Source organism: Chlamydotis macqueenii, chromosome 7, assembly GCF_036417535.1.
Source record: "Chlamydotis macqueenii isolate bChlMac1 chromosome 7, bChlMac1.mat, whole genome shotgun sequence".
Taxonomy (NCBI): Eukaryota; Metazoa; Chordata; class Aves; order Otidiformes; family Otididae; genus Chlamydotis; species Chlamydotis macqueenii.
In genome coordinates, this window is record NC_141562.1 from 21,138,070 (window position 1) to 21,150,377 (window position 12,308).

Consider the following 12,308-nt stretch of genomic DNA (forward strand, 5'->3'; position numbering starts at 1 on the left):
TACATCAGAATCCCTTAGAGAAATGTGTCGTCTCCAGCAACCCTCTAGTAGAAACTTCTGTTTGAAATCAAGTTCTTATCCTGAAAGGGATTCCCTGGATCTATCTAGAGCTAGGTAAAAAGATCTAGATAGAGTTAGAAGGAAGACCCGTACAAAGTTACTTGTTCTTAAAAGAGTTTATTTGGTATCTGTTCCAAGAACGTAGTTGACCTATACTTTAAATAATAAGGTTGGTACAAAAAAGTTTGGAACATGTGCTAACAGTCTGACACTGGACAAGATCAGGAACCCAGGGATTATGCAGACATGGTAAGTAACAGGTGCTGTTGCAAATTGCTTACAGTTTGAAAGATAATGAGTGACAGGAAAGTGAGGTAAACTATTGAGTTTACACAGGAAAATAGGTAACAAAAATAAATAGCATCCTTTATCCTGAACTCCAATGAATACAGATTGCAGCAAGTTACTTAAAACTGACCTTTTCCAGGTCTGTCTCAGTAAATTCTTTATTCATATATACTCCTAAGACAGTATTACTCGTTTCAGTTTCTATGCATATACTTCTAGTTGAATATCAGTTTTGATGTATTTAAGACTATAAATGGAATCAGAAAAAAACCAGAAAAAGATAATTGACTAAATTATTTTATCTACTTTGATTACATTACCCCTCTCCCCACAAATAAAAAAAAAGTTCTGAAGAGAAAGTGTATTAAGCCAGCTTAATTACCCTTTAGACCTTGCCAGAAATCACAACATAAAAATAACAAGCTGCACTCATCCTGAGGGCATGTGCTAAGAAAGCATGTGTTCAGTTTAGTATTAGTGTTTAGATATGCTCCCAAAGGAACAGGTTTTTGTTTCTTTTAAGAAAATGCACAGAATTGTTGTAGTATGTGGGCCACACACTGAAAATAAAATACCTTTTCCAGCATGACAGCTGCCAATTAAGAAGTGATGTGGATAGATAATATTTCTGATAGAGCTGATGCAAAGCAGCATGCACATGCTGATCCTGATACCAAACAGATGCTTTGCTCCTTTAGTACTGCCCAGAACTTTGAAAAAAATCAAGACTTGTTCTGCTTGCAGACTAAAATGTTTACTGAGGCTATACTTTGACAACGTGCAGCCTGACAGCTGAGCGTTTTCTAGCATTGAGATCATTGAGCAAAAGGTAGGACTGTTTCTCGGAAGCCCAGTATAGTGTAGTAACAAACTAATGTCACAAGATGGAGCTTTACACTAGCTGTAAGGGTACCTCCACAAATGCACGTGTTGGGCCTTTTTTAAATAGGAGCAGCACTTTCATAGCATATTTAAAATTTATTTCAAAAAATACATAGTATCCAATTAATTACAGTTATTACAATGAAGAATTTATGGAATGAAATTATAAGAATGTATTTTCCTGAATACATTCACAGTAATACACCAAGGAGACATATAAAGCAATTTAAAAGCATTTGCGGTGAACAATGGATGGGCCAGCTTCATCATATTCCTGTTTGCTGATCCACATCTGCTGAAAAGTAGACAGGGAGGCAAGAATAGAGCCTCCAATCCAGACAGAGTACTTACGTTCCGGAGGAGCAATGATCTGTTTAAGAAATAAAAGCATTGAGTACAACTGTCCACTGTGAATAAAATACATTTGTTATAAAAAAATATTAAAGCACTTATATATTATACCAACACAAACACTGTATCTATGTGCTAGTATCATCCCCAGCATTACAGCTAGCCATTGCTGCAAGCAGTAAAGTTAAAAAGTTGTTATTTAAGTCTGAGTCTAAATCCATGATTTCTCTGCCTGAGTCAGTCAGCACAGTGAGAGTAGTGCATTTGTGTATTCACAACTGCATAAAAGAAAAGGGGAGATAATTGCTTGGAAACATACAATCATAGCCCAGGAGGGCTTGGAGAAACAAGTGACCTGTTGCTATATCTGATAAAATGTTTGCAAAGCAAGGAACAGAAGATTTGAAGCAGCAGAAGGAAGATGGGCTTGTCAGAAACTCTCTCTTTTCTGAACTTGTACACCAAAGAGAAAACCAGCATTTCCTCTCCCCCATCTCCATCAGCCAAAAAGGGCTGCAGAAGCTCGCATATCACCCCAGAGGAAAGTTTACGCTGCTGGCTCCACACTATTCTTCTTTGGCCATGTTAGGGCAGTTTGGAGAATTCACCATGAACAAGGAAATGAGAGGAGAGAAGGCTCTCCTCTTCTACCAACAAAGTTAACTAGGTAGTGATTATTTGCTAGAAGGTACAGACATGACTCAAAATATGTACAAAGCACTTACTTACTTTGTAAAGTGTTGCTATGTTTCACTAGATTTTTTAAGACTTTGTACATGCCAACTCAAATAGTCTACAAGAAATTGCATCGTACCTTGATCTTCATGGTGCTGGGAGCCAGAGCAGTTATTTCTTTCTGCATCCTGTCTGCAATACCCGGGTACATTGTAGTGCCTCCAGACAGCACGTTGTTGGCATAAAGATCCTTTCTGATGTCTATGTCGCACTTCATGATGCTGTTGTAAGTGGTTTCATGAATGCCAGCAGACTCCATGCCTGAGGAATTTACAGAAGAACACTGAGGATGTAGCTCCGTACAGAGACTTAAAATTGTTAACACAGAACAGACAACATGAACTTCAGTGTCTCTTTGGAAGACATGAGTCTTCAGAGCTGTGGAAATCCAGAAAGTTATTCTGCAGTTGCCTAAATTATTTGCTTGGGAGTTCCTTGGTGTACAGCCTTCCTCTCCCCCTTACACACACAACTCCTCCTTAAAAAGAAAGCTGAGGGTGTGGAATAGTAAAGTTTCCACTAGGCTTTTGTAGGCAATCTCAAATGTCCTAAGAATTCCTTATATGGTCTTAGAATAATGTGTTTTCTTTTTTTTTTTTTTTTTTAATTAAGCCAGCTCAGAGACAGTACAGTCAAAATATGCCCTAATACCTCTAAGTATGCAACTACTTTGTCTATTTCTGAGCTCAAATTCTGCAGATTGGCAGAACTGACACTGGATTTCTGTATGACCTTGTTGCAACTCTGCCTTTATGGCTGTTGATTAGCATGGCATTGTGTTGGTTCTGCTCTGCAAATGTGGTGAACCACGGATTCAGAATTTGGAGCAGCCTTTTTGAAAAATAGTAGTGCTTCCTGTCACGTCCCCCAGTTCCCTGCAAGCACATTTAAATTATAATCCTCATACTATTTAGAAAAGTGACTTTATGGCCACACTTCTTGTAGTAACCAACTGTATAACATACAAAATGGCATGGGCCCAATGCCAGAAGCTAGGAATAAACATTCAGGGCTTATTTTGGGAAAGTATTTTGCTTTATTGTTTGACATGAAGTTCCTCCCACAATATTAATAGTGCTGTTCTAAAATATTATTTTATAATGGGTGCTAGGACATACTCATGTATACGTGTGAGCAAGCTAGGAATGGGACACAATCAAAAGAAAATAGAGACTTGATATTTATGTGCAGTTTACCATGGGAGAACAGTCATTCAACCTACCAATGAAAGATGGCTGGAAGAGGGTCTCTGGGCAGCGGAAGCGTTCATTTCCAATGGTGATCACTTGACCATCAGGAAGCTCATAGCTTTTTTCCAGAGAGGAGGAAGAGGCAGCAGTGGCCATCTCATTTTCAAAGTCCAGGGCCACGTAACACAGTTTCTCCTTGATGTCACGGACAATTTCACGCTCCGCTGTCAAGAGGATTCAGTCTTTAGAATGGCATTCAGGAAGAACCGAGATATGTTGACAGGTTGTCCCCTTTTATGCTCCAACACCCTCCCCTTCTTTTAAACAAATCCTCTGCTAGTCTTGCAGTGGACTTTCCTGTTGGATTCCTTCTTGTGTCTATTCAACAGCAGAACCACTGCTAGTCCTTCTAAGGCTCCTAGAAACATTGCACATTCAACAACTCTCCTCCTCAGTCAGCAGTGTGTCCTTACCAGTGGTCACAAAGGAGTAGCCACGTTCTGTCAGGATTTTCATGAGGTAGTCTGTCAGGTCACGGCCAGCCAGGTCCAGGCGCATGATGGCATGTGGCAGGGCATAGCCTTCATAAATTGGCACATTGTGGGTGACACCATCCCCAGAGTCAAGCACAATCCCTTTGGGAAGATTACACACAATTAATTCTGAGGTGCACATCAACAGACTTAACTATTTCAAACACCCATGTCATGTTCCCGAGAGGCCTACCTGTGGTACGTCCGGAAGCATAGAGGGACAGAACAGCTTGAATAGCTACATACATGGCTGGCACATTGAAAGTCTCAAACATAATCTGAAATGCAATTAAAATAATTGCCTTAACACTAGGGTTTTTAGTGTTGAAGCAATTTACTGAAAGAGAAGGAGAAGACAAGATTTTCATGTTTCTTGATGGCTAGTAATAACAAGGAAGGAAAATACAAAATCTAAATTAAAAAATATCTGTATCTGGCCTATATCTATGATGTATGAATATAGACACACACATATATTAAAGATAATTTTGTAATAGGCCAGGGCATAAAAAAAGATTAGGATGACATTAAACTTGGACAGACGGAAGCTCTCACATTCAAAACTGATACACTGACTTCTAAAGTAAATGTAATAATATGCAAATATGACAGGTGGTCACTATACACTTCCCATGTTTTGTAACTAAAAGATATAGACACTACTGGACAGTCAAGCTGGCATGACTAACTGAAATGATGAAGTTCACGTCCTGTTGAATTCACAAAGTTGGAATTATTCCATAGCTTCAGCATGAGCTTACCTGGGTCATTTTCTCTCGGTTGGCTTTGGGATTCAGTGGTGCTTCAGTCAGCAGAGTTGGATGTTCTTCAGGTGCAACACGGAGCTCATTATAGAAAGAGTGATGCCAGATCTGAAGTAAATAGAAAAATAAGAAGTAAAACCACCAGAGACTTTCTAAAGGCACAGAAGTTTTTCTAAGCTTGTTTTCAAGCTGGTGGTGACTAGAGGCAAGCTGGTATGTTAGGCATCTGAAAAGTGTTGCTGTTTTTCCAAGAAAAACCTACAATGCTATGAGATTCACTAAGTCCTGTGTGGCCGCACACACTTGCAGAGTGTTGTGATGTCCCGACTGATGCCAGTAGCTTCATTTCCACAGCACTTTAAACAAAGATACCAGCTTAGAAATTATATCAACAGAGTAAGACTATAAGCATGGTTCTGGAAGCCTTTCATCGAAACACTAGCTCTGAAATGGATGCATCACACTGCAATATTGCTAATCTTTTCAAGCATTAAAAAGTGTAAAGTGTGTAAATGGTGCCCTTCACATCAAAATTACATACAGGCTTTGCATTTTTGCAGAAATCTTCTTCAATTCCATTTCCTTACTAGCAAATTTAGGATATTATTTTTCTTTCCTTTCTTCCCCCAACCCCCCCAGTAATTAGCAAAGTTGTATAGATCAAACTGGAGTAGAATAACTCCAAGTAACTATTTTCATGTCCTCCTAGTAATACTTCAGCTTTAGATGCTAGTTAACCTTTGCTATTAACAAGCTTCTCATTAAACCATACTCGATAGCATGATGCTTCCATCTAAAATTTAATGGGTATTCTGTAAACATTTGGTTGAAGTAGTTCTGTTTCCAGTGATACACATCAACTTTTCAAAGCTGAAATACCTTCTCCATGTCATCCCAGTTCGTAATGATGCCGTGTTCTATGGGGTATTTCAAGGTCAGGATTCCTCTCTTGCTTTGAGCCTCGTCGCCTACATAGCTGTCTTTTTGACCCATACCAACCATCACACCCTATAAAATAACACCAATGGAGTTAGTGTCTCAAAGAGAAGTGTCACAAAGGAGTTAGAACGTTAGCTGTGAAATACATCCAGTTACCAGTGATACTCATTATAAAATACAAATACTAATAAATGGAGAATTACCCATTGTTCTTTAATTTCCAAAATTAAACATTTAGTTCACTTAGACCTCTGGAGTTCATGTTTCCACTACAGCTTAAGTAAACAGCACAAATACAATGTTAAATTCATCAAGATAAAGTGGAAAAATAGTCTTGTTCTAATGTTCACTATTGTTTAGGGTTTAACTGTCTGCTAAACTATAATAAAGCAGAGTAAAAGCAGAAGGTGACATGGTGCCATCTAAGGGTCAAGATGGAACAATACACACTTTACATTGGCCAAAGCTTAAATGTCAACATTTTTAATTCTTCTTTTTGAACATTATAATATTGCCATTAGAGACATACAATTTAAATCTACTGGTACAGGCTTCTTTTTAGGTATTTTCATGGATCCTGTAGAAATGGTCCATGGACCAGAAGCTGGAATCTACTCTGGGTGTACAGTAATCTCCACGTCAAAGTTAAAAATACTGGGAAAAAGCAGTGTATAGTTGGGTGTTTTGAGTGCATAATACTCTCATCAGAACTTAATCATTACACACTCCAAACCCTGGCATCTCTAACTGCCCTGTCTTAGAAACAGGCAAGTTGGATTTGCAATTTATGACTGAGTGATCCTTCCTTCAGGGCACTAATGCTGTCCATGATAAATGATCAGGAAAGAAAGGTTCTAGAAATTTGCTCTATTTGTTTCCACTGTGGCTGTATGGCTTTCTTTTGAGCAATTAATACTGTTTGCAGTATCTACAGAATTTGAATTTTTAAAATTATGTTAATATCCAGAGACTTCTATTAGGCATGCATTTCTTCTGCCCTGAAGAGCTTAAAAAGAGTTTCTGGCTCAAAAACTCTCTATATTTAACAGTTCAGGTAATATATGTATTTTGCAAACTATTACAATTGACTGGAATTGATTATATACTGAAATGTAAACCTTGAAGCTAAAGAAACTCAACCCTAGACAGGTGCCCATGTGTGATCCAGCTAAAGGAATAAAGTCAAGAAGGTTAACAGGAAGCTGATTGAAAACTTTTTTTTTTAAACTAGCTTTACTCACAAAGTCTTCTGGGTAATCCAAAACTAAGGGACCGGGAGAAGAGGGCATAGAAGGGAGTGAAAAATTTTAGTGAAGAGACCTGCTTTGACTTAGGTGAGTGCACTGCCGAACTCTTTTTGCCTGGAAATATGGTGTTACACAGATCACTCAGACACAGGAAAAGGTGGCTCTGGGGTGGAGGGCTGGGAACGGGTCATCAAAGCCTTCTAAAAGCCCTGTATGGAATAACCAAAGCAGTGCATCACCTGGTGCCTTGGACGACCCACAATGGAAGGGAAAACTGCTCTTGGAGCATCATCCCCAGCAAAGCCAGCTTTACAGAGCCCTGACCCATTGTCACAAACAAGGGCAGTGCTGTCCTCTTCCTCGCACATCTTCTACGTCAATGTCCTCAGGCCTTCCAGACAGAAATCAGCCCTATGAAAACAGCAGGGAAAAAAAGAAAAATTAAAGAATATTCAGGTAGCAGACCCACCCTCAAAGACAGAGATGGCTATATGAAAGGAACAAAGACCAGTGAAGAGAGTTATGGCACCAGTTTGGCAATCACAAGGCCTGCGGGGCCATATGCAGGAACGGGGTTCCTTTAGAAAGCACGAGAAGTTTCAACCATGTCTGCTGGAGGGCTGTATGCACTAAAGATTATCCAGGGGATTCCAAAGGAGACTTCCAGTCCTGCAGCATGGGCAGACAGATCAGGGAGCAGCAAATGTTTATCTAAATTTGGTCACAGATATCCACAGCTGGGAGTGGGTGGGAGATAAAAGAGAACACTGGACTGACAGCTGCAAAAACAAAGATCCCTTTGCATCAGATTCAGCACAACTTCCCCTGTTTTTCTCTTACCCTGACAAAATCTTGAGAGATGTAGAAAGCTGTCAAAGGTAAGAGCACTTCAGTCTTCCCCATCCAGTCTTGGGCTTCCCAAAGACTAACCATATTAAACACTAGGCATGTACCAGGGATGTTTTCCTGATACAGATACTAACCCACGGGGTCAAGACGACCAATTAAGTTTACATGTAAACCTTTAAACGAGAAGAAATGTTCCCAATTAAAAAGGAAAGGAAAAAAAATATATGTATATATATTTATCTTTTCCAGTCCATCCTTTAGTCACTCAGAAAAAATAACCCGCCTTTAAAATTAAGGCAGGGACAGTATGTGTTTTAAAAACAGTCCGTAGCGTATGCTCTCTCATCATTTTCAAAGCAGCTAATAAACTGCTTTTGTAGAATGGCAGAGTAATTTATGTTGGCTCCTTGCCTCAGTAAAAAGAAACTCTTCTGGCAACAGGAAGATAATATGGGTAATAAAAACGCTTTGAGGGCTTTGTATTAAAGTCAATTACAGAAACAAGCACAGAATACTGGGACTCAAGAAGAACTATTTGCTTGCAATTTATAGTGTGGTACAGAATCACTTGGCTAGCTCTGAGCCTGGGCTTCCATGCAGAGTTTAACAAATTGCAGTGCGTTAACAGCTAAAGGAGACAGCTGTTCACCCACAGACCAGCTGGTTCCGCACGCAATCTCTGAAACCTTCTGCCACAGGAATACTGGAAGTGCAGAATGAAGCAGGAATGGGGCAGCAAGAGCCATGGCCAAGGAGCAGGGGAGCCCACAATCTTTTTAGCCTCTACAATGGATGGAAGAAATGCAGACAAATTATTAATTCGAGATCCTCTGTCTCTCCCCAGTCAGGCAGCCGTGAGACACGACTGCAACCCCAGTCCTGCCAGCTGCATGGGCATAGCTCCCAGGGGAAGACATGGAGAGGGAAATCCTAGTTTGATGTACCCTAGATATTTTACCATTATTACTGGGAAAGGAAAGTAGGTTGCAATTTTTGCATTTATTAAACCCCTAGAAAATCAGGCTCTTTATATTCAGACATTTACTGAATGGAGTACAATGGTTACCTAACATGAATGAGTACACTGGTTTGGACAAACCGTTTCCTAATTAGGAAATAGGCTTTTCAACTGCCTGTTTTTGGAACAGAGTTCAAGGTCAGGGGGGTTGCTCAAACCAATGCAGCTAATGCAATGCCAAAAATGACTTGGGGGAGGGGAAAGAAGGGGGCAGGAAAGGCTACATTTCTGAGCTTAGTGGACTCTAAATGAAAACCATATTTAGTAATAAAGCACAAAAAGTTGAAAAATCAAAGCTGAATTATTTCAGACAGGGTGCTCTGCTGCCAGCAGTGAGTTACAGCTCAGGACTGCCATGGCATGCAGTCATAACATCTTGCAGCAGCAAATGTCACTCAGCACTCTGGAAGAAAGGAAATTTTTCTCCCAAGTAGTTAATACAGTATTTAGCCTCTTTCTTCTAACTGCTTTATATCTAAAGATAACCAATTACCTCACCAATCTCTACAACAAACTACTAAGAGAACTCCACAAGAAATACTGTGTGCAGCCCATTCCTTAATGAAACATTTGGCATTTTACAGAACAGTAGTTTTACATACACAGGGACAAGTACACACGCATCCTCATGTGCTATTTTGCATACTTCCAGCTCTTCTTACAGTCACATTCCCCAAAACATTCACATCACCTTACACTGAGCTAACAGCACTGAAGCAAACCTGGTGAGAAACCCTACTACACAGTGGAAAAATTCATCCCTTCAGGAACTCAGTTCTGTACAAAATTAACACCGCAGGATCACACGGGTTCCTTTAAACATTGATATAGCTATAATTCCAGCCATGGCATTACACAGATTGGGTCTTTATGCTATTGCTGGAGTGCTGGTGGAATCAGCAAAACCATCAGGTAGAACTTTTATTTCCCCTTTCAGAAGTGCTATAAAGACAGCTCAGTATAGGTATTATAGGCATTTTATCAATTCAACTCTAATAAGCAAGTAAGTTTGCTTAGGCAAACCACAGCACAGCAGTACATCCTCCTGAAGAGCTTCCATTTAACATTATTTAATTGAAGTCCTCCAGCAATCTGTAAATCATGCTGTTGGCTCAGTGCCACTTACCCTGACAGTGCTTGGCTGGGGATAGCTGCTCTGGGATGGTGCACTCTGTATCTGAAGGCTCTGAGGTTATATAGCCCCTTTAGCTCTTCTCCTCCCACTGGCCTGCCAAACAAGGAGCAGAGACAGACAGAGAGAGAGCTGAAGTCTCTAACAAAACCATATAGGGACCTTGTTACAAAACCCTCTAATCTGGGTGGCCACAGGCCCTGGGTCTCTTCCACTACATTCCAGTGTAGAGCTCATGAAATGGGAGGAGACTTTCAGCTGTGTAAGATAAACACTTTAAAACTTCAGGAGGGTTGCTAAAATAGAGAGAGATGGAGTGTGCCCACAACAGCCACCCTCTGGCAGGAGGAGCATGTCTTCAGACAAGAGAGGTCCAGGCCTCCACAGTCACATCCAAGAGACAGAGAGATAAATTGCAAAAGCAGTCATTTATAATAGGGAAGGCGGCTTTAAAGAAACACTTTGCTTTCATTAAAGATTTTGACAAAAAAAAATGAAAGGATTTCTGCCAAGCTGAGCAGTTGCTGAATTTTGCTGCAAAGTCTCTTGAAAAGTTCGCCATTTTGCTTGTATGCTAAATATTGCCCATAGGCTTCAGCGTAGTAGAAAAACCATCTGCTGTTGTATAGGGTTCACAGTGAAGTCTTTGAAGGTTGGGAAAAAGTTCAGTTAAAATATTGTTGTGATCCCCTCTGGACTGCAATGGTTTAGAATCCTTTCTGTTTCTTTGACAGCTTATTTTCAAAAACCTGTGGGCCAACGCCGCCCTAGCGCTACTCCACTGATGGACACAAGTCTGGACTGTCATAAACTCATCTCAAATTCTTCATAATAAAGTCATTAAATTTTATAACCCCCATACAGCTTTTCTGTTGAACATATTTTTAGCAAATAAAGCAAGGGTTCTCACTGTACAAGTTATTTTCAGTACAGGGCTGGATTTTTACAGCTGTAGCCAGCTGTTCTCTGGACAGGCTGATTCAAGCAAAGCAGCCCTTTCATAGTCAAAAATATTTTGTCAGTAAGTTTCTACTAAAGACCAGAAATCAGCATCGCTAAGCTCCAATACTAAACCATTACAAATTCCAAACTGCTGTACGCACACAAGCCAAGAAAGATGTGAGAATGCAAGTGAGATCCTTGCTCTGTGGGTCTTGTTACAATAGGGAGGGGCATCGTGTTTGCTGCCTAATTGAGTAGTCTTAATGCAAGAACATCTCCCATACAACTGCAGTGGGAGTTTTTCTGATGTAGAGATTATAAGGATTAGGCCACTAGTAGAGATAGCAGATAGTTAGAATTGTGGATTGAAGAGCAAAAGGAATTTAACTTTTAAGGAAAGGAACTTTTAAGGAATGTAACTGCCTGTGAGGGTCAGAAACAGAAGCTAACAAGTGCTGGAACATGAGCCATGTAAAAGCTATTTATTATTTCACTTCCGGCATCAGGGCAAAAGATAAGAGGTATTAAAAAAAAAAAAAAAGTAAAAAACCCACCAAGGTAAGCAACAGAGGATATAAACAGATCCTTTTTCGCGTATCTCCAACTGACACCCAAAGGATGGCCAAAACCAAATTCTTTGTTTTCAAGCAGCACTGAAAAACACAGCTGAGAAAAATTACATGCCTCACATAGAAAGTATGGTATTAGACCAGGGAACTCCGGTCAAGGGGAAGGAGAATTCCACACAGCAGAACCTTTCACTGCAGTATCATGTCTCATTTTGATACAAACATCAGTTACCTCCTAGATTGGAGAAAACATGATCCAAGGCTTTCAGAAGCTTCATCTACTACTACTCCTTGGAAATACCAAGACTGGGACAAAGATCCAAAAGAATCCAAACTCTTCACCTTAATGAGAAGAGGTTCATACTCCCAAAAAAGCATACTGGTGATGATGCTCTAGTGGATAAAGCACATATAACATAGCAGAGCCAAGTAAACAACCTTTCAGTAGAACTGGTACACCATTCACACCGCACCTCAGCATAGCTAGAAATACAGCCAGCAGTTTTCTACAAGGGGCCTCTGTGGATGTTATAGGAGGCAGTGGCCATGCAGATACCACAGACACCTTTATATCTCTGTTAAGCTTCAACACAGTTCCTGTAAACTTAGCCTGGGGTGTACCACAGTTACTGGTGGTGGCAATGATGGCAACAGCAGCCCCTTGGCTGCTATGAGGAATGGTTATTTGGGTGAGGATCACACATAACCTCACCTGTCATGGGCACCAAAGATGTGGGAATCCCAGCTTTCAGGGTGCTCATGAAAAAGATACAGCTGACACAGTCTCATTCAGAGCAGGCAGTTGTTGA

General features: G+C 40.2%; 2 protein-coding genes across 7 annotated transcripts in view; both read right to left on the reverse strand.

Annotated features, from left to right (window-relative positions):
• LOC104473828 (putative lysosomal acid lipase/cholesteryl ester hydrolase) overlaps positions 1 to 12,308 on the reverse strand; it is a 177,955-nt gene that overhangs the window by 46,223 nt on the left and 119,424 nt on the right. The window lies entirely within an intron of this gene.
• Positions 162 to 12,308, reverse strand: part of ACTA2 (actin alpha 2, smooth muscle) — a 25,822-nt gene continuing 13,675 nt past the window's right edge. For 4 of the 6 annotated variants that reach the window (XM_086752727.1, XM_086752728.1, XM_086752725.1 and 1 more), the window contains exons 2-10: positions 9,983 to 10,084; positions 7,229 to 7,400; positions 5,683 to 5,811; positions 4,801 to 4,911; positions 4,233 to 4,317; positions 3,980 to 4,141; positions 3,539 to 3,730; positions 2,396 to 2,577; positions 162 to 1,600 (exon numbers count right to left, since the gene is read on the reverse strand). In XM_086752727.1, the coding sequence (XP_086608853.1) occupies positions 1,457 to 1,600; positions 2,396 to 2,577; positions 3,539 to 3,730; positions 3,980 to 4,141; positions 4,233 to 4,317; positions 4,801 to 4,911; positions 5,683 to 5,811; positions 7,229 to 7,357 (1,134 nt within the window). In that variant the 5' untranslated portion in view covers positions 7,358 to 7,400; positions 9,983 to 10,084 and the 3' untranslated portion in view covers positions 162 to 1,456. The remainder of the gene's footprint in view (positions 1,601 to 2,395; positions 2,578 to 3,538; positions 3,731 to 3,979; positions 4,142 to 4,232; positions 4,318 to 4,800; positions 4,912 to 5,682; positions 5,812 to 7,228; positions 7,401 to 9,982; positions 10,085 to 12,308) is intronic. The other 2 variants (XM_086752730.1, XM_086752729.1) reach the window with 1 other exon arrangement.